At 39.0% G+C, this 23,125-nt stretch overlaps 1 protein-coding gene across 1 annotated transcript in view; it reads right to left on the bottom strand.

Annotated features, from left to right (window-relative positions):
* The window catches only part of Dpysl3 (dihydropyrimidinase like 3), a 104,783-nt gene extending 83,066 nt beyond the window's left edge, over positions 1 to 21,717 (bottom strand). The window contains exon 1 of the mRNA XM_046460310.2: positions 21,169 to 21,717. Coding sequence (XP_046316266.1) covers positions 21,169 to 21,549 — 381 coding nt within the window. The 5' untranslated portion in view covers positions 21,550 to 21,717. The remainder of the gene's footprint in view (positions 1 to 21,168) is intronic.
* Between the last annotated feature and the right edge of the window lie 1,408 nt (positions 21,718 to 23,125).

The following is a 23,125-nucleotide window of genomic DNA, read 5'->3' as shown; positions in this document are numbered from 1 at the left end:
TGCTTCCCAAGTCTCCCAGGATGATGCAAAAGTTCCATGATGGATGGCTGCACACATGGTGGGTTCCACTACAGGAGAAGACCACAAAGCCTGTGGATGCACCATCTTTCTAGTAAGCTGTGACAAGACTGTTCTTTGTCTGGGGGAAATATTATCTCATCTCTCAAGATTGCTCACTGAAAACATAACCTTGAGAAATGATCTAGATAAAGAGCCACCAGAGCCTCACAATTTGATGCAACTAGCAAAAACATGCAAGCATACTCAAAGCCCTGATAGACTGCCTCTCCTCAAGCAATTTACCAAGGACTTACGAGTTACACAGGAAATGGTAGCTATTACCATGAATCTCATGAAACTCAATCATGAAAGAGTACCTTCCCCCATTTTTTAGATAAGGAGACTGGCTAAGAGAAGTGAAATGACTTTTGGGGAAGTGGTGGTTCTGGGTTCAAACCTCAGAAATCATGACCCCAAATCCCATGCCCATTCATCTCCACCGTCAAGATGACTTATCTGTAAGGATAAGTGGTACATATTATCATTCAGACTGGATATATAATCTGTGGGGCTTTTCCCATATTTCCAGAACTCTTGAACTTTACAGTCAGAAGTACCCTAAATATAACCTATTCTACTAATCAAAACTGGAACACACCACACTGTTCTCACCAAGGACCTTGCTTCCCACTGAACTTCCTCAGAGGATACCAAGAAATGGGGCTGGGGCAGTGAAGGGAGGTTCATTCACTATTTTCACTCAAATATTTAATGAGACTTTGTACCTGCCACGCAGGTACAAATGGTCCACGCACCTCCAATTTGGGGGGGAGACAGTTATGCATAAGATTTTTCCTGATGCTTTTCTAAAAGGGAAGGGTAAGTTGTTCACAGCTACTCAGGAGGCTGAGGTGGCCCACAAGTTTGAGGCCTGTCTAGACACCAAAGGAAGACTCAGTCTTTAAAAACAAAACAAAACAAAAAAAGCTGGACACAGTGGTGCATGCCTGTAATCCTAGAGGCTTGGGAGGCTGAGGTAGGAGAATCGCGAGTTCAAAGCTAGTCTCAGCAACAGTGGGGCATTAAGCAAATCAGTGACAATGAGACCCTGTTTCTAAATAAAATACAAAATAGGGCTGGGGATGTGACTCAATGGTTGAGTGCTCCTGAGTTCAATCCCCGATACCAAAATTAAATTAATAAATAAATTAAAATAAAACAGTCTCATCTTTAACTTGATTTTTAATCTAAACTGGAAAATTAAGATACAGAAAGGTAAAGGGATTTTACCAAATTTACATAGTGAGTAACAGAACCATGTCTCACCCTTGCTCTCTTGACTTTCAGACACATGTTATTTGCAACCACGCTGGGGGTGGCTCTCTGTTAAATGTAAGAACTGTTAGATCAGGAGATGTACTTCCAAAAGCAAGCAGTACCAAACCACTAGCAGGAAGTTGTGCTCTTTGAATTGCCTGGCCAGATCTGACAATGGCTGTCTACCCACCAACGCAACGCAGTGTCTGTAGTCAGAATACCTCGGTGGTGTCACTGACACACCAGGTAAGGAGCTCAATGGTTTGTTCACTATTTCACTAAAATATTTAATGAGGCTTTGTACCTGCCAGGCACGGTTTCAGTTCTTGGGAATACAACTGCAGAAATGATGGAGTTTGAATAGGTTACTGGAACTTTCTTATTCATCCATTTATTCAGAAACATACTAAGTACCTATTATGAGTCAATGCCAGGTTGGTGCTAGTTAGGTGCTAAGGTCATTGTTAGGTGCTAAGGACATTGCTCTCAAAGGACTACAAACTAGTGAAAAAGAGGTTAACAAATGTGTATAGTTAAGAGTAATAATTATCAAAGAGAGGTGCATTCAGCCTTGAAAGCCTGGGAAAGAGGGTCCCTGGAAGAACTAAAAGTGAAAAAGAAATGTGAAGGAAGGGAGCAAGGGTAGTCCAAGTATCTCACTTGTAAATTGGGAATAACGCTATCTTACTTTTGGGGATACCTTGAAGGTGCAATGAGAGATATTCACAAGGAAGGTCCAGCCTAGCACACGAGGGTAGGCACTGGACTTTGCTTTCTGTGTCTATCATCACACACACAGGAGCTGACCAGGACTTGTGTTTGTCAGCCTGCAGCTGATGACCCGTGAAACCAAAAGCCCAAAGAGGAAGTATTCTTTGTCTCCAGCTTCACTAGCACCAGAATCCAGCAAATAACCTGGCCCAGACACTGGCCTTGGAAAGGCGCCTGCAGTGCTGGCTACTTCATTCGGGAATTTCACCCTGTGGTAAAGACGGCACCAAACACAATTTTTCTCCTAAAGTGATTTCCTCCCCCATCGCCTCTTCCCTCACCAAGTGATTTATGTCTCATTGAGGGCCTTTTCCTCTTCAGAACCCATCTGGCCTTCCTGTCTCAGCCTGCAGGGAGGGTGTAATCCTGTGTTGCAGCATTACAGACGGTTTCTATGGAAATTATGACAATATTTCAGCTATTGTGGAGCCACATCACTGCTGATTGAATAAGAAGGGACTTGAAAGGGGAAATTTGGAATTCAATATCAACAACCGAAGTCCTTAGAGACAATGACTAGTTTTCGTCAAGTTGTTTCTATCAACAGTAACAAACAATAACAAACTAATATTATCATACAAAGGCAGATTATTTCTCAAACCCTTTGTTTAGATGACACAGTATAGATAGAATCAGGCCCTGTGCAAATGCTCACAGCAATATTCAGAAATGAGAGCCAGGAAAATTCTAGATAAGCGTTAGAGAATGGAGCAACTGAGTGCTTCAGATATCCACTGTGTCACCCAAGAGAGGCTGCAACTGCTTATGATTCGGAATGGTTTATTAACTGTTCTCTCAAATCAGCATAAGAAACTGGGAAATATGAAGCTTGTTTAGGGAAAAGGAGTGGTCAGCGTCCATTAATAGTTCCCAAATGCTGAGATAGGAAAAAAATAAGCATAAAACTGTAGCTCCACTTAGATTTCCCCACCAGCTTTGTTTCTGACTTTTTGTGTGGCTCTTTTTTTTTTTTTTTATACTTTTACAGTTTGCTGTGTTCCATTACAGGTTTGATCTGTTTTTTAATTTTATTTTATTATTTTTTTTTACTCAAATATGTTTTGACATTGATTTCTTTGTAAGAGAAATTGTACTGCTTTTATTCAATTACAAATGCAGTACAAGGCATTGTACACAATGTGGAAAATGTACTGAAGTAATAGACGAAAACACAAGTTACCCATTATGCCTCTGCTTAGAAATACACCCCTGCTAAGTTTTGTTAAATTTCTATTTCATTTCATTTTTGACTTGACTAAGAATGTGGGTTGAAAGGAATAGAAAGAATTCTGGCTTTGCAAGCTGTTTGAACTTGTGCAGGCTGTTAAACCTCTAAACCTCAGTTTTTCCACCTAAGAAACTGAAAAAGTCTACCTTTAGAGGGTTGAGGGACCAGATAAACCAAGGGTACTCTGTCACAACATTATTCCTCTCCGGCATCATCTTTAACAGCTCTATAGTACTTGATCACACAAATATGCTGTGATTTATTTACCATATCTTATTCATATTCAGTTGTTTTATATATTTACTATTAAATAAAACACACAAGGTACTTCTTAAAAATAATCTCTAGTCCTTTTGTTTTCTATGTATTATTCAGCAAACGAATTTGATTCAACTAATTTATATCGAACATAAAGAGCACCTGTGACTGTGGTGCACACTGAGGAAAAGCATTGCAGAGCATGTCTCCTGCCCAGGGAGGAGTGGGTAGAGACAGTGGAACAGCACTCTGCTGGGAAAGAAGAAACCTGAGTCTTGGTTCCGTCCTCCAGATTGCCTTCTACCAGCTGTAACTTGGGCAAGTGACCTGATTTTTCTTCTCTCATCTGTAAAATAGATAAAATTATAGTACTGCCTTCTGAGGATTTTTATGGGCAGGATGAAATTAATAAATGTAAATTTTTTAGAGTGCCTGGCACAGCACTATTCAAAATAACTAAAAAGTGGAAACATTCTAATGTCCTTCAACTGATGAGTAGAGAAACAAAATCTGATATATCCATATAATGGGATATTATCCAGCCATAAAGAGGAATAGTAGTGATACATGTGGGAACTGAGATGAACCTTGGAAACATTATAGCAAGTAAACCTAAAGTCAAAAGCTTTCATACCATATGATCATTTATATAAACTATACCCAACAGGCAAATCCATAGAGAAAGCAGAACAGGGATTGCCAGAGACTGGGGAGGGAGGGGAAGAATGGAGAGTGCTTGATGGGGACGGTCTCCTATTTTGGGGGGGCGGGGGGTATACCAGGGATTGAGTTTAGAGGCACTCAACCGCTGAGCCACATCCCCAGCCCTATTTTTGTATTTTATTTAGAGACAGGATCTCACTGAGTTACTTAATGCCTCGCTTTTGCTGAGGCTGACTTTGAACTTGCGATCCTCCTGCCTCAGCCTCCCGAATCTCTAGGATTACAGGTGTGTGCCACCACACCCAGCTGACAGTCTTCTTTTTGAGAGATGGAAAAGTTCTAGAATTAGACAGTTGCAATGATTGTACAATTTTGTAGAGGTACTTTTTGCCATTCATTGCACTTTAAAATGATTAAAAGGGTAAGAAGCATTACCTTAGGCATATTTTATCACAACTTAAAAAACAGGGCCTGACATATACTAAGCACTCAGTTTTTATTTTTCAACCTTATTCCCTTCTCAAGGCCTCATTTTCTTTCCTTGTAGAGTAGAAGGTGAGGGGGAAAAATAAAAGCTCTTTGAAATTGCTTCTAGTTCTGAGTCTACTGTCCAGTTGGACAAATCTGCCTCTTGATAAAGAAAATTTTCATGGCTATCAATTTCCTTCCTTCTCCCTCCTCTAGCCAGAAGGAGTCCAGTGCCCTTCAGGCGCTCATTCTGAAAGCTGCCATCACGTTAACACAGTCCCTTCGAGCTCATGATGGACATCTGGTGACTCTGAAGAGGCTCATGGTAGACACCCAGTAAATCTAGGTTGGGACCCTGAAAGGATGAAAGAATAAAAGAAGTTAAGAACGAGTACAGGGGAAGCCGTTGGCTCCACTGAATGTCTCAAGAGGACCTAACCCTGGCTGAATTCCTGATCGCTAAGTCATATTTCCTGAACAGCGAGAACACACCTTGCAATGGGGAATCAACTCATGCTCTGCAAACTCTTAACCACACTTTTATTAAACAAGCCATTATTTCAGCTCCTCAATCTCCATATATTTAAACTGTCAACAGGTCCTAGGCGTGAGTGAGCCCAGCCTTCTCCCCATTCATTTAATAATGTCACATCCTCTTAACAACCCCAAGTGGATTTCTTTCCACATCATCTCTCCCCTTTGCAGCCGCAAGCTATCTGCTGTCTTCCTGCTGCTCCTTCTCCAAGCACAGCAGCAAACGTTATTTTCAGGTTGACTTCCTTCTTCCTAATCCCTCCGACTTCCATTGTTGACTCCCCACTGTCATTTCCAGGTTACCCTCTTCTACCTCCCCCTTTCTCCTGTCTTTGTTCTTCAACAAGCCTTGCCTCCGCTTCATAAATTTGCCTTCTCTGAATATCCTGCATTGTTCTCCTCTTCCACTTCAGATATGCTTTTACTTTTTAATTTCCTCCTCCAATCTCAAGCATCCTGAAAGGGGAACAAGTGTGTCTGGGCCTTTCCGATCGCCTTGCTTAGTTACCACACTTACCTCAAACGTCTGAATCTTTTCATTGAGAAATTGCTATAGCTTACTCTGCCACTCACTCTAGAACTCCAGTCCATGGTACACACGCACACGTGCCCATTCTCTTGTATTAAAAAAAAAAAAAAGATTGGCAAACTACCCATGAGCAAAATCCAGCCTCCACCTGTTTTTGGAAATAAAGTTTTATTGGCATACAGCCACACACATGCATTGATATACTGTCTATGCCTGCTTTTGCTATACAGAGTTGAGTAGTTGGAACAAATATGTTACAGCTTGCAAAGTCTAAAATACTCTTACTATGTGGCTCTTTATAGGAAAAAAAAAAAAAACATTACCCACTCCTACCCTAGATAAATGAGAGAGAGAGAGAGAGAGAGCTCATCATTTATTTACAAACTTTCAGCTGACAGGATGTATTGCCAGATACACTGCCTTCATTACCACCCCCTCTTACCCATTTCAAATTCCCCACTCCTCACGTCATCCTGTAATCTCAGTAAAAATATCCCTTAGGGTACCACATTCTGATTTCTTGATCCTCCCTGGGTGGTGAGTAGGAGAAAACTATATATCTGGACATAGTCTTCCCTCCCTAACAAATTTATGAGATAACATTCATCAACTGCATATTTTCCTCCTCACTCAATACCCATTTGTTATGCAACTTTCCATCACATTGGTTGTATTTATTATTCTCTTAGTGGTAGATTATAGGAATATTACCCAAAGGAAAAGAACTCCTCCCTAGCCCACTTCCAACCAAATATAAGTATTAAATTTTTTTAGACATAATTTAACTTTTTGGAAATAAACTAAATGGTTCTGCATCAATGAAGATGATTTAGAATAGTGGTGTGTGGGCTTCAAGATCATATGGACCTGGGTTGAGCCCTATCTTAGAATACTATCTGTCCTTAGTGGATGCCTTTCAATCAGACCATCGCATCAGCCCCCAATAAACATTATTATCAGGTCTGAGTCCCTCTCCATTTTTCCATGTCTTACTCTTACCTCCCGACCTTGGGCCTTACACCTTCTGATGTCTTCTGCCACAGCTACTGTGTTCACATTGTGGACTTGAGCAAATTCTGCTTCTTATTTTGATTCAGATTTTATTTTGAATAACCCAAAGGATGGATCCCATTCAGCTCTGATGTGTAGCTGCCACCATACCAGAGAAGAAGAACACAGTGGCACACAGAAAGCAGTAGAGAGTCCTTGGGCTTCAATGCCAACTCTGTCCACTCCTAGCTGTAAGATTATAAAAACTCAAGTAACCTCTTTGATGCTTGATGTTCAGTTTCTCTTCTAGATTATGGGGCTATGGATGAAGAGTTATGAGGATGATGAGGGTCATCATTGTCTCAAATAAATGAGCATTCCATAAATGTAATGTTCTAGTAGAACTTATCTGTTGAACCTCATTTGTGCTCCCAGATTCAGGGAAAAGTAAAATTCTGAGAGATTACTGAGGGAACTACTTTGGCAGACAAAAATTATCTTATTTTAGTTAGATCTCATTTTACAATTTTAGCTTTCTTTTTATGTTTTAGTTTCCAGTTAAGATTCAAATTTTTTTTCTCTTCCCATGTGTTTTACTTTGTCTCCATTTACCTGGCTCTTGTGACTCCTGAATCTTATCTACTGTTGCCTCTACCCGGCTTCTCTTTTTTAACGTTTATACACAAGATTCACTTGCTTTGTACACTCTCAAATCCTGCCCCTAAAATCACAAGGAAGATGCATCCATCCCATGCCCAGTGTTTCTTCAGTGCATAAATGACCAGAGGGACTGGGGATGTTGCTCAGTGGTAGAGCATGTGCTTTGCATGCATGAGACTCTGGATTCAATCCAAGACAAAAGAAGAAAGAATTATCAGATCATTTATTTTAAAAATACTACCATTAGTATGCTAAGAAATTTTAAATAGAAAAAGTTTACAACATGCAAGAACAGAGAAATAAGATAAATTGACCAATAAAAACTACAAGAAGGAATCAAGAAAGAAACGCTGGGGACGAAAACACAAAGGAAAGGAAAGAAGAAAGGAAGGAAGGATGTCAGTCTAACACCACACTGTCATTTACAGGAATTTTATATTGACAAAAATCGTAATGAAATGAATGGTATAATAGTTTATCAGGAAGGAGGCTTACCCCTTCTTGTTTGCAAACAAAAGAAGAGAAAGTAAACATAAAATCAAAAATAAAAATATAAATATCAAATTATAAAGAATTAGTAGTTAAGTGTGTGACACATCGTACACCATATATCCATTGAAATTATGCTTTAGAAAATCTTTGTTGTGGAGCTGGGGATGTGGCTCAAGCGGTGGTGCGCTCGCCTGACATGCATGCGGCCCGGGTTCGATCCTCAGCACCACATACAAACAAAGATGTTGTATCTGCCAAAAAACTAAACAGTAAATAAATATTAAAATTCAAAAAAAAAAAAAAAAGAAAAGAAAATCTTTGTTGTTCCATGATGATGTCATAGTTACTGAAGTTTAAAAAAAACCGTTTAGGGTTTCTGGTCCAGCACACAGAAGCTTAGACGTCATCATTCCATCCTAACAACAAGGAAAAAGTTGAATGAACTGAAAAATCAATAATCCTTCTTAGATCTGGCAGGAAAGTACAGCAGAGCATTCTGTTCATACAACAAGGCCTGCCTTTGAAGAAATGACTTAACTAGAGCTGACCTGCTGAGATCTTACAAAAGCCTAATCTACCTGGGGAACAGGGGAATACCCAGCTCCAGCCAGATCAAACTTCCAAAGGGGAAAAAGAAACATAAATCCCAACCCTCCATCCACCCTATCCCATATGAGGAATAAAAAAAAAATCTAAGAGACCCTGATGAAGTTCACAGTTCAAGGGCACAGATTCATAGATTGAGGCCTCATCATAGGGCTATAAATCACTTATGTTCCCCCACACCTTACCGCTCTGTTACTAAAGACCTACTTCCTCAATTTCCTTCTACCCAGTATGTCATGTTCACCTTTGAACAAAAATCACAAGTCAAACTAACAGGCAAAAGCACAGAGACTGAACAAGCACCAAATCCAGAATCAGATATGGCAGGAATGTTGGAATTATCAGATCATTTATTTTAAAATTTTTAAATAGAAAAAGTATACAACATGCAAGAACAGAGAAATAAGATGAATGGGCCAATAAAAACTACAAGAAGGAATCAAGAAAGAAACGCTAGAGATAAAAACACAACAGAAATGAGTTTTTAATGGGCTGATTAGTTGTGGCTAAAGAAAGAAAGTCTAAGCTTGAGGATATGACAAAAGAAACCTGCACACCTAAAAAGCAAGAAGGGAAAAGGGCTGAAAAAGTAACAGGGTATCCAAGAACTGTGACACAACTGCAACGGGTGTAGGGTGTAGTGTATGCATGATGGGAATACCAGAAGGAGAAGAAAAAAAGAACAATTTTTAGAGCAAAAATGACTGAGAATTTGAGAATTTCCTCAGGAATCAAACAGACTCAGGAAACAAAGAGAACAATAATGCCTCCCCCCCAAAAAAAAAAAAAAAAAAAAAAAAAAAACTAAAGCTAGGTCTATCTTATTCAAACTTTAGAAAATTAAAGACAAGGAAAAAATCTTGAAAGAACCCAGAGCAAGGAGACACCTTATCTATAGAAAATCAAACATAATAATAACAGTTTTTTTCTCAGAAATGAAAAGTGGGATGAAATATTTATTAAATCAGTGAGGGTGAAAAAGCTACCTGCAATTCTGATCTTGTTAAATTAATCTTTAGAAATGAAGGAGAGCTGGGCATGGTGATGCACACCTGTAATCCCAGCAGCTCGGGAGGCAGGGGCAGGAGGATCATGAATTCAACGCTAGTCTCAGCAACGGCAAGGCACTAAGCAACTCAGTTAGACCATGTTTCTAAACAAAATACAAAAAAGGGCTGGGATATGGTTCAGTGGTTGAGTGCCCCTGAGTTCAATTCCCAGTACCCCATGCCCTCAGCAAAAGAAAAAAGAAAGAAAGAAAGAAATGAAGGAGCTATGAAGACTTCCTCAAATATACAAAACTTCAAAACTTGAGGAAATTGATTTCTTGAAGACTAACCTTATAAGATATGTTAAAACAAATTCTTCAGTGGCTGGGAATGTAGTTCAGTGGTAGATGTTTGCCTAGCATGCCTGAGGCCTTGGGTTTGATCCCCAGCACCACAGTAAATTAATTAATTCATTTTTTAAAATAGAGAGAAATAAAATGATATAGATGAAAAACTCAGATCTGCATAAAGGAAGAACATCAAGAACAAATAAGTTAAGGTAAAATGAAATATTTGTCTAACAGATACATTTTTTCAAATTATAATAGCAATAATGTATTTGATCATGTAAGCATATATACATATGTAAGTTTAAGGATAACTGAAATGAATGAAAGTAAGATACAAGGAATGAGAGGGAGAAATTAAAAATCTGGAGACTATCGTGCTAAGTGAAAAAAGTCAATCCCAAAAAACAAAGGTTGAATGTTCTCTCTGATATGTGGAAGCTAACCCACAATAAGGGGGTGAGTTTTATAGAAAGAATAGAAGTTCAGTGGATTAGACAAAGTGGAATGAAGGGAAGGGAGAAAAGATGGGAAAAGGAAGGACAGTGGAATACATCTGATATAACTTGCTTATGCCCATCTATGAATATACCACAGTGAATACACCATTATATACATCCACAAAAACTAATGAAGAAAAATAACTATGTGGAGAACCTACATCTTGGGAGCGAATTTTTATCTCTCACACATCAGATAGACCACTAATCTCTAGGGTATACAAAGAATTCAAAAAGCTAAGCACCAAAAAACCAAATAACCCAATCAATAAATGGGCCAAGGACAGGAATAGACACTTCTCAGAAGATGATATACAATCAATCAACAAATATATGAAAAAAAAAATGTTCATCATCTCTAGCAATTAGAGAAATGCAAATCAAAACTACTCTAAGATATCATCTCACTCCAGTCAGAATGGCAGCTATTATGAAGACAAACAAAAATAAGTGTTGGCGAGGATGTGGGGAAAGAGGTACACTCATACATTGCCAGTGGGACTGCAAATTGATGCAGCCAATATGGAAAGCAGTATGCAGATTCCTTGGAAATCTGGGAATGGAACCACCATTTGATCCAGCTATCCCTCTCCTCCGTCTATACCTAAAGGACTTTAAAACAGCATACTGCAGGGACACAGCCACATCAATGTTTATAGCAGCACAATACACAATAGCTAAACTGTGGAACCAACCTAGATGCCCTTCAATAGATGAATGGATAAAGAAAATGTGGTACATATACACAATGGAATATTACTGTGCAATAAAAGAGAATAAAATCATGGCATTTGTAGGTAAATGGCTGGAGTTGGAGAAGATAATGCTAAGTAAAGTTAGCCAATCCCCCCCCCAAAAAAAATTTCGAATGTTTTCTCTGATATAAGGAGGATGATGCATAGTAGGGTGGGAGGGGGAGCATGGGAGGAATAGACAAACTCTAGATAGGGCAGAGGGATGGGAAGGGAAAGGAGGTGGCAGGGGGTTAGCAATGATGGTGGAATGTGATGGACATCATTATCCAAAGTACATGTATGAGGACATGAATTGGTGTGAACATACTTTATATACAGAGATATGAAAAATTGTGCTCTATATGTGTAATAAGTATTGTAGTGCATTTGCTGTCATGTATTTAAAAAATAAAATCAATTTAAAAATAACTATGGGTAGGTAGCAAAAAAATCAGTAGAGGGAAGAGAATAGGGAGTGGGAGAAGGGAGGGGAAGAAGTACTGGAGACTGAATTGGAACAAGATACATTCCATATTTTTAAAATTATATCAAAATAGATTCTACTGTCATATAAAACTAAAAACAACCAATTAAAAAAAGATGCTCAGGCCTGGGATTATGGCTCAGTGGTAGAGCACTTGCCTAGCATGTGTGAGGCACTGGGTTCGATTCTCAGCACAGCATATAAATAAATAAAACAAAGGAATCTTTTCCAAGAATAGAAGCATAGAAATATTCCTAACTCATTCTATAAAATCAATGTCATTATAAAACCAAAGCCATATACAGACCCTATGAAGAAAACTACATACCAAAATTTCTTGTGAACATAGATGTAAAAAAAAACAATCCTCAACAAAATATTGGTAAATCAAATCCAGAAATGTATGAAGAGTTATATACCACAATCAAACAGAATTTATTCCAGACATATAAAGCTGGCTTGAAACTTTTTTTTTTTTTTTTGATACCAGGGATTGAACCAGGGGCGCTTAACCACTGAGCATTTTTTTATATTTTATTTAGAGACAGGGCCTGGCCAAGTTGCCTAGGGCCTGGCTGAGAGGCCGGGTTTGAATCCAAGAGTCTCCTGCCTCCGCCTTTCAAACTTCTGGGATCACAGGCATGTGCCACAGTTCCTGGCTGGCCTGAAACATTTTGAAGTCAATTCATGTACTACATCATTTCAACAGGCTAAACAAGAAAAATAGCATTAGTATAACAATCATCTATTATATAGAAAGAAAAAAAAATTTACAAAATCCAACACACATTCCTGGTAAAAACTCAGCAAAGTATTAACAGAAGTGTTCTCCACTGGGCACAGAACAAGTACAAAAAGCCTACGACCAATATCACACTTAATAGTGAGGTACTCACACTTCCCTGCAAAGATTAGGAGCAAGGCAAGATCAAACCTCTCATCATGGCTCTTAAACATTAAATTGGAAGTCCTGGCTAATGCAATTAGACAAGAAAAGAGAAGAAAAAGGAATATAGATTGGAAAGAAGGGAAAAAAAATCTTTGTTGACAAATAACATGATCACTTATATAAAAAATCCAAAAAGATTGACTAAAAAAAAATCCTCCTGGAACTAATAAGTGATTAGAGTAAGCTTTTAGGACATAAGGTTAATATACAATTTGACTTCTTCCCTATACACCAGTATCAAATAAGTTGAATTTCAAAGTCATACATTATCACTTACGATAGCAACCCACAAACAAAATACTAATGAACAAATCTAACAACATATATATGGGATCTATGTGAGTAAAACTACAAAACTCTCACGAAAGATACTAAAGAAGAACTAAATTAATGGAGATATATTCAATGTCCATGGATAAGACTCAATATTTTTGAACTGTCATTTCTTTATAGATTCAATTCCAATCCAAAGCAAGTTATTTTGTGGATATAATGAAATTCATTATAAAGATTTTATGGAAAGATAAAAGATTTATACTAGGCAACACAATATGAAGAAGAACAAAATCAGAAGACTAACATAACCCAACTTCAAGACTTACTATAAAGCTATAGAGATCAAGATAGTGTGGTGTTGGGGAAAAAAGATATATAGATTAATGGAACAGAATAAAGATCCCAGGAACAGACTAAAATAAATATAGTCAACTGATCTTTGCAAAGAAGTAAAGGCAATACAATGAAGAAAAGATGGCCTTTTCAAAAAATGGTGCTAAAACAACTGAACAACCATGCGAAAAAAAAAAAAAATCTAAATGGAGACCTTAAACTAACATTCATAAAAAATTAACTCCAAATAAAACATAGATATAAAAGTAAAATGTAAAACTACAAATTCTAATAAGGTAACATAAGAGAAAACTTCAATGACCTTTGGTAGGGTGATGGGTTTTTTTTATATGTAGTATGTAAGGTATAATTTATGAAAAAACTAATTGATAAACTGGACTTCATTGACATTAAAAAAACTTTTGCTCTGTGAAAGACAATGTTGAGACAAGGAGAAGGATAATCACAGTAGGAGAAAATATTTGCAAAAAATACATCTGATGAAGGACTGTTTTTCAAAATATACAATAATTTTTAAAACCCCCAAACCAGAAAAGAAACTGATTTTAAAACTGTACCAAAAACTTTAACAGAGACTTCCCCAAAGAAGATACATAGATGTCAATTAAGTATATGAAAATATTCCATATCATATGTCATTAAAGAATCACAAATTAAAATAATAAGAATCTACTACACAACTATTAGAATGTCCAAAATATGACATTAACTGATGTTGAAAGTGTGAAGCAACAGGAAGTCTCAATCATTGCTGGTGAAAATGGAAACTGCTACAGCCACTTTGGAAGGTAATTTGGTAGCTTCTTATAAAACTCAACATACTTTTCCCATATGATTCAGCAACTGGGCTCCTTGGTACGTTACCCAGATGAGTTGAAAATTTATGTCTGCACAAATGCACATGGATGTTTACAGTAGCTTTATTCACAATTTTATTCATTTAGAAGCAACTGAGATGACCTTCAGGAATTAAGTGAATAAATAAATTATGATACATCCAGACACTCGAATATTATTCAGTACTAATAAGAAATGAACTATCAAGCCATAGAAAGACATCGAAGAAAACGAAAGAAACCAACATGAAAACCAATATGATTCCAGCTACAGTCAGTGCTCTGTACCCATGGATTCCATATAAATGCATATGGAAGGCAGACTTAAGGGACTTGAGCATCCGTGGATTTGTGTATCTGCAGGTAGTCCGGAATAAATCCCCTGAGGATACTAGAGAAGACCTGGATATGACATTCTGGAAAAGGAGAAAGTATGGAGGCAATAAAATGATTAGTGGTTGACAGGGGATGCAGGTGAGGTAGGGATGAACAGGCAGAGCACAGGGGATTTTTAGTACAGTGAAATTTCTGTAAGATACTACAATGGTGGAGACATGTAGTAGTAGTTTCTGGTTTGTAGACCAGCTGATTAAGCAATCCTATGTCAGCCTTCCAAGTAGCTGAGACCACAGTTAAGTACCACAGCACACAGTTTTGTAGAATTCATCTTTGTTTTTCCAACTTTTGTTTTGATTGTGATTTAATAAATTATTTTTGAATGAATAAATAAAGAAAAAATATCAGGGAGTAAAGGGAGATTTGAGGACTCCTCCTTACATTTACAGTGTACTAGTAAACAATACCCCATTGTCCCAATCCCACATATATTTATAAAAAGGAGATACCAGTACCTCATATATACCCTTATAACCACATCTAATTTTGAAATTTTCTCCTTTAAACTGTTCAATAAAAGGGCATATATCACTACAGAACTCAGACTAACAATGAACTCAATTAATGACTATCTTAAAAGCACTAACAGTTATGTCTTTGGTCCAGAGATCAAAGACCCAAGCACTCTCCCAAATGGTTGGGTAAGACAAACCATTAGGATATAGGAAAAAAAATAACAGAATTTGTATTTGTATTTTAATGACTTCTCTTTTTTATAGTTTATATTTTACTTGCATTTTTAATTCTCATAACATATTAGTACAATATTTTATGTTTTATACACACACCCATATATCCATATGTATACGCATATATTCATACGCACACACACACGGAATATGGAGCTTGTCCAATTTCTTTTTTTTTTTTATAGAGCTGAACCATCAAACAAGTTTAAAGACTATTACCGTAGTGACCATGTGATCCACCACCCTCCTTTTAGAAAGGAGGAAACCAGGGCTCTGAGAGAAGGGAGGTAACTTGCTCAAGCTGTACAGCAGATTCAAGGTCAGATCTGGAAGCTGACTGCTCATACTTCATCCAGTTTTGTTTTACTGTTTTTCTGCTTCTTTGTTCTTTGATGGAGTAGAATAGTTTTTATAATGCCGTATAATTCCACATAAAAAAGTACAGATGCATTTTTAACATTAGATTTTGTTAGACATTTAGTTTTAAAAGTGCTTGTACTCCTAAAAAGACTTTCTGTCTCCTCCAGAAAATGGGGGGCTAAGCTTGCTGTCACAGATTATGTTCTCTTCAGCCAGATTTTCCGGTCCTAGAAAGCTTTATCCAGTCTCACAGGAACATTATTGCAGGTGGAATGCCCACTGGAAATCAATCACGATGAGTATCAGCTAAGGGAGTCATGGACAGAAAGCATTACAGACAGCACTCTGGCCGTCTTAAACATTACAAGAGCCTTTAGCAAAATCTGGTCTCCAGGGACCATTTCTTGACGGGAACTCTGCCAATCACAGCATTACTTAGAAGGCACTTTTTTTTTTTTTTTTTTTAATGTTCCTCAAATGCCTACTGTCAAAGTAAACCAAAGTTCAGAAAAGTTTCAAATACTTCCAAGTTTGGGTAAAGAAACACATTTCCAGATTTAAGTGTGTCTGTGAGCCAGGTAAGAAGGAGCACTTTTTAAAAACAACATACAAACTTTCCTTTGTCAGAGCAGCCTTGTAAAATTCATTTACACTACAAGACTTGGATTCAGATGGTTGCAGAGGCCTTGAAAAACCTAGAATTCTATTAACAGCAGTCTTTCACTATGCAGGGTAAGGAGGAGAACATTGATCTCTCAGAGTCATTTTGAAAACTTTATCCCAGGATAAAAACAGACAAATAGCAAAGGGTAAACAGGCAAGGGCCACATCTTATTTGTTTCAAGTAGTCTCCCTCTACACATACAGTCCCTACTGATTTCACAAAAGAAAGATCTTGTGCAAAAGTGGTCCACATAGGAAGCAGGAAACTAGAAATGACCCAAGCTCCTGATAGATAGTTATCAATAAATCTATGCAATCATAATGTCATTACTTTGTTTTCACTGGATGTCAAAGTCTTTGCAGTATCATTTTTTCCTGACAGACCATTTATCACAAATTTTCTCCTCTTAGTAATTTTTTGCCGCTTGGAAAAGTCTACATGCACAGAAAAACATTTTGAGAAATGATGAAAAATATTTACTTTATACTTAGAATTGCTTTTCTATGCAATTTAGTGTCAAAATATAAACAAATAGCTGTTAAAATTATCAACAAACAACTGTGGAGGACTTTGCCAATATCAATGCCTTTCATGGAGAAAATCTAAATCCATTACTTTTTAAACAGTGTTTACATGTAGGTCCAGAACCACAGTTTTAGCTCCTAGTGATAACTTTAAACCCTGAAATCGGGCATTCTTATATTTTTTATTTTGTCAAATGCTTTTGTTACTTATTTAACCTCTTCATTATTTACTGAATAAATTCATAAAAATGGGTTCCTAAATAGAATAAGATATATTCCATGCTTGTATAATTATATCAAAATAAATTCTATTATCATGTATAAACAAAAATAATCCAATAAAAACAATTCATTGAATAAATCCATTTCCTTAAAATGGTATAATATAATTAATGGTATGCCAGACCTGAAGTTTATTAAAATTTTATCAAGGTGTTTTTTTTTTAAATCTCTTCTGACAATTCTGTAATCAACTTGGAAGAATAAAGATTCATAGCAATTGTTTTCACAGGTTGAGGAACTGGTCTCAAAACTTCTCTGAGTAATGGGCTAGTGGCAAAATAGCAGAGGTTTCAAGAGGAGTTGGGGTAAGATCCTTCCTCGCCCTGTGTTATATTAACATGTCAGGAGCTGACACAATGGTCAGGCTGGTTGAATTACAATAATGAAGATGTGTCCATCTGCAAAGAGCAGGGACTGCAGAATTAGGTAAATCCGTTTGAATTCCAGTTCCCCCCACTTACCATCTATGTGACTTGGGACTAAACATTTAGTCACTGGGTTTTAATTTCCACATCTGTACAAGGAAAACAATACACACACACACACACACACACACAATAGGCATATAGAAAGTGCTCAGAAAGTGGTACTTACTATCAAATTTGCAGATAATCCAAAACTGAGGATAGGAGCTATATTATAGAAGATTCAAAATCATTATGATGGAGTAGAGAAATAAGCTTAGATAGTGACAAATATAGAGGGAAGAAAAAAAATAAAATCCATAGTTAAATTCTCTTTAAATTTTTTATTTTGCTTTAAATTCATTTGTACCAGCATAGAACGAGATCATCCTGACTTAATAGCAGCTTATATGAAAAAAATTTTCTGAAAACTTCACTGATGGGGAGTTTACTATGGGGACAATAATAGCATGCCACAGATACTTAATTATTGGGTATAATTTTGTACTACATAAGCATATACTATATGTAAATCCAGAAAGTTAAGTAGCCTAGTGCACTTTGCAATGGACACATCCCATCTGGATCATAATGTTCAGTTCTAGACACTGAATTTTCAGAAGAATATTTACAAAACAATGCAACCTAAAATGGAAATCAGAACGATGAAGTGCTCAAAAGATTGCTGAAGGGGCTGGAGTTGTGATAGAGCCCTTGCCTAGCATGTGTGCGGCACTGGGTTCCATTCTCAGCACCACATATAAAAAAAATAATAACGACCCATTGACAATGAAAAAAAAAGTTGTAATTGAAAAAGAAAGAGAGCTGAAGACACTGGGAATAAGGCTGACTGAAAAATTTAGGAAAATTGTGATAACTGCCTTCAAATATATGAATTACTATAAAAAATTGAATAGTAATTCTAATAGCAAATATATTATGAATACTGATCATGTTAAAAAATAGACACAGTTATCCTTACTTTGCAGGTGAAAAAACTGAGGCACAAGGAAACTAAGTTACAACTCCTAAGGGCTAGGCCAGCTTGTCCCCCAGTAGCCCATCCCCAAATCTGGGGAAGATATTAGAGCTATTTGCCAAATATTTATAGTCTTAAAGGATCATGATAAGATGGCACTCGGCCCCCCACCCCCTCCCCCACCCCCACCCCCTTTTCTTCACAGTTGGCTATGGTCACATGATCTGCTTTGGCCAATGAAATGTGAGCTTACACCATATTCATCACTTTCAAAAGAGAGTTTAAGCGTCTGCATACAGCTTGCCACATACTCTCCCAACTGCAGATGTGCAGAGATGGAGCCTCCATTAATTGAGGTCTCTGAGGGACAATGATGAACAGAGCTTCCCTGCTGACCCATGTGGGAGAAGTGGCAGGAGCAAGAAATTGGCTGTTATTGTTTGTTTAAGTCACTGAGGTTCAAGGGTTGTTTCTTTTGCAAGGGCATCACTCCCCTTCAGACAGACACATGAGCCCACATACTTAAAATCATCAGCATACTGAGGCAGGAGGATTGCAAGTTCAAAGACAGCCTCAGCAAAAGCAAGGCACTAAGCAACTCAGTGAGATGCTGTCTCTAAAAAAAAAAATACAAAATAGGGCTGGGGATGTGGCTCAGAAGTTGAGCATTCCTGAGTTCAATCCCCAGCACCCCCCCCCCCGCAAAAAAAAAGTCATCAGAATATCTCAGAATAATAAAACATATTTATTCTATTTTCAGAACTAAAAGAATAATTTGTAGAAACTATGGATGGGCAGACTGGGGCTTTCTAATTTAATTTTATTTTTTTATAAAAATTATCTAAAAGTTGCTTCATGAGGTGGTGAGCTCCCTAATGATGGCAGTATTTGCTGAGAGGCCAGATGATCATTTTACATCTATATACAAAACAGATGTCTTAATGAAGGGAATTCAAGGTATCAAACATTTATTGAATACCTGCAATGTGCCAGGCATTCCAGTCACAAAGAGAAATCCAAACACACAATCCTTATCCTCTAAGAAATAGCAATCAAGTTCAGAACTACATAACCTCTGATTTTTTTTAACAGTGTGATTCATCCAAATTAGACATAATAACATGGCCAGGATAAAGCTGACAGCAAGCCTCAACTTACAAATAACCATGTACCACTAGAAATCCTGCTGATGCTTAGGTTGTATTATTATTTTTCAATTAGAAGCCAAAAGTATAGGGTTTACAAAAGGGAGGAAAACGGGAGAATTGCTGGGTTTAAAGGAGAAACATTTTTCCTTTCTCTAGTTACCATTCTTTAATCTTGCAAACCAGGCATATTATCTGGCTTACATCAGGGGTGTTCCAGCAAAGGGAATAGACTGACTCACAGCAATTGTTACTGACCTTTTCCATCACTTCTCCCACCCCTTAGAGACAGGAAGGGAACATTTTGGTGCTGACCAATTTACACCCCAAAACAGGCAATCACTTCTCTATAAAGAGCTATTCTTCAGTTAAGATGTCAGTCAAAGCCTTTCCAAAATATCAAAACTTTTCCCAAAAGGGTATGTGGGCAGGGCCTAAAGAAATGCCACATTCAAAAGAAGATGTGAAAATCTCAAACTAAATGAGTGATTCCAAGAGACACTGTTATTGTTTCACAAATGGCACCTTTAAACAGTACTGATTTCCATATTTCATCTCAGTAGCTAAAAGTTTGTTTTTTAAAACTTTTGAAAATCAATCAGGGAGAGATACTATCCTTTCACTGGCTCACTGCCTTTTAATGGAAAAACAACTAAGAACTGGATAAGCATTAACTGTAATTGTTCTGAGGCAGACATTTCCATTTCAGGTTATCATTCATGATTGTATTAAAGCAGAATAATATATGTGGATGGGTTTTGCAGCCATTACCTAGACACTGCTAAGGGCATCTGATGACTATTGTTCTTCAATTCAAAAGTGTCAGTTTTAACTTTGAATCCTTCAGCCCTGCCTAGGCCCTGAATTTTCTGACCCATGGCTCTGATTTTCTATGAAATAGTCACAAAAATCAGGGCATGCTGATCAATGCCATCCTTCCCATCAGTTTGGTATGGCACGAGTGTCTCTAAAACACATACAGAAGAAATTGGCTTTAGCACATGTAAAAGCAGCAGGGAATTTACAGCTCGTGCACCCTTAATACCCTCTTCTATTTTAAAAAATACAATAATATTCTTGCAGAGACAGCTGGATCCCTGTGATACCCAGTCTTGTGCCAAGCTGTGTACAAATATACTCTTTACAAAACAGATGTGAAACGTGCTATGACAGAAGCAAGACAAAAAAGATTCGCGTGTTTAGTGGCTCCACACCCAAAAGTTTCAGGCACAGAGCTGATGTTTGAACAGTGAAAGGGAAGACCGCCCATCCTGTACTTTCATCCGGGCACTATGGAGATGACCCCATTTCCTAGAATCAGTTTGCCCTCTGCCCTAAAGACCTGGGTTGAGATTTAATTTGGGACCAGAGTGGGCCAAGACAATTGTGCTGTTGGTTACTCAGAGAGAAGGTCTGAAATCTCCAAGACAGCCCAGGCTAACTGGGCTGACACACCCACCCAGAACTAATGGCCCAGCGGTCCAGCAGGGAAGCTGGGGTAGGGAAGCAGAGCCGGGTAGGGGGTCTGGGACCCTTACAGTGAGCTTAGGAAGATGCTGCACCTGCGAACCCAGGGACGGGACTAGAAGGTCACGATGTGCTCAGCACAGGATGCCCTTTTCCTCCCTCTAGTCGCCCATCCCCTTGGAAAGTGAGCGCGAGAAAGTTGCGCCCCGGCCATGGCGGCGAGAACTGGAGAAGGGGACAGGGCAGGCAGAGAAGGGAACTGGGCCCCCTTACCTTGTCCTCCGGATCAAGGTTCTGCAACACCTCCTTGCCTGTGGCGCTCAGGATCTCCACCCCGGCGGGCTCGAGCGACTCAGGCGCCGGCTCACTGCTCTCCTCCCGGGCTTGGGTTCTGCGTGGGGTGTCCCCCTCGACCCCGGGCCGAGTCCCTGAGCCGCGGCCGCTGCCCTGGCTGCTCCGGGGAGTCTTTGCGCCTCGCTGCCCCACGCTCAGGGCATCGAAATCCAGCGTCTTGCTCTCGAAGGCTCCCTCCACGTTGCAGAACATGCCGCCGTACTTCTGCCGTGGGACCTGGTCGGTGGTTCCCGGCCTGGCCAGGTACACGGGCAGATCATCCTCGTGGGAGCTGTCCCAGCCTCGTCGTCCGGAGGCCATGGTTCAAGCGCGACAGCGGCCCGCTGGTTTTCTTCCCCAGAGACGGAAAGGGCAGCCGGCGGCAGCGTGCACCGAGCCACAGTGACTGGGGCGGGAGGAGGCGCCTGAGCCTTCGCGCCAGAGGCGGCAGTGCTGCTCCGATTCCTGTCTGTCCCCAGCGAGCCAGCCAGCCAGCCAGCCAGGGAGCGTGCGAGCGGCGCAGGGGCCCGGAGCTCCCTCGCTCGCCCGGGGGACCTCTCGCCCGCCCGCCGGGAGGAAACCGCCTGCTGCACCTCCCCAGGCACCCCCAGCCTTAACGTGGGCTCGCGGGCTGGCGCAGTGTTGGTGCCCATCACAAACACAAATCCAAACTTGGCGCGCCGCGCGCATGTACACACACACACACACACACACACACACACACTCCCCCCCTCACGCAAGAAGCTCCAGACTTGTTTCATACTTAGACACAATTCAGATGTCTTAAAAATGCTCACACTCGGAGAACTTACTCCCATATGCACACAAACTAACTGTTTTCCCCGCATTAGCTCCCAAGTTTGCCTCCCAAACACCAATCTTTTTGACTCTCTCATGCACAAAATCCAAACTGACCCAGGTGTGTTCATCTCAAAGCCAAGTCCTGATTTACAACAAACACATACAAATTCGGATTTAGAACAGACTCACAGTCTTACCCATAACCCCAGATGGCCTTATCCTGATTTTGAGTTGTCTCACAATTACACTAGTTCCAGAATCTGCCTAGCAAACCTGCACCTTCATATGATAAATTCCTGAATTGAATTACACATATCCAATACAACACACACAGAAGAGGGGAAGACCATTTTTCTTCATTGACATTCACAAAAACCCAGAATTGACTCACATAAACCCATTCCTACCTCATACATACTATCCTAGAATGTGCTTTTTACCCAACCTTAATTTGCCTCACAAAATTACACTATAGATCACAGACATGCATACTTGCATAGATTTTGCATTGCAAAATGATCTGTCCATCATACAACAAACTACAGGCTTCTACCTCACACAGAGACTCCTTTAGAACCTCCTTTAGAACCTTACACTTAGTTCACACACAAATTAGATTTATTTCAAAAAATGCACAACCAAAGAACTTTGCCTTCCATGTTACCTCACACATACAAAGACTTATGTGCATACATGCTCTCATGATCTCATTCCCATCCTCACATCTACCCATATGTGTTCTGCCTGACCCAGTTGTTGCCATATAAACACAGAATCCACAAACTTGAAAAACTTGAATCCTATCAGTGCATATAGCCTAAGCCCAGAATCTTTGCTGTCCAAATTTAACTGAATCTCCTCTCAGAAATGTATGCATTCATTTGTTTATTCAGCCAACAAGAACCAAGTGACTCATTGGCCCATTTGCTCTTCACAAAATACTGGAACAACAGTGTTAAAAAGACAAATGAGGTCTGACCACCAAGAGTGTAGTTGTAGCCATCCATCTAAGCACCATCATTCAGGGTTTATTTTCTGACTTCATTCCCTGAATCCTACTCCCCCCGTTCTTCTAAGCTCCACAAAGGCAGAGATC

This window comes from Marmota monax, unplaced genomic scaffold (genome assembly GCF_021218885.2).
Source record: "Marmota monax isolate L192 unplaced genomic scaffold, Marmota_monax_Labrador192_F-V1.1 WCK01_AAM20220418_F8-fsc00006, whole genome shotgun sequence".
Lineage (NCBI taxonomy): Eukaryota > Metazoa > Chordata > Mammalia > Rodentia > Sciuridae > Marmota > Marmota monax.
This window is presented reverse-complemented; position numbering and strand designations above follow the sequence as displayed.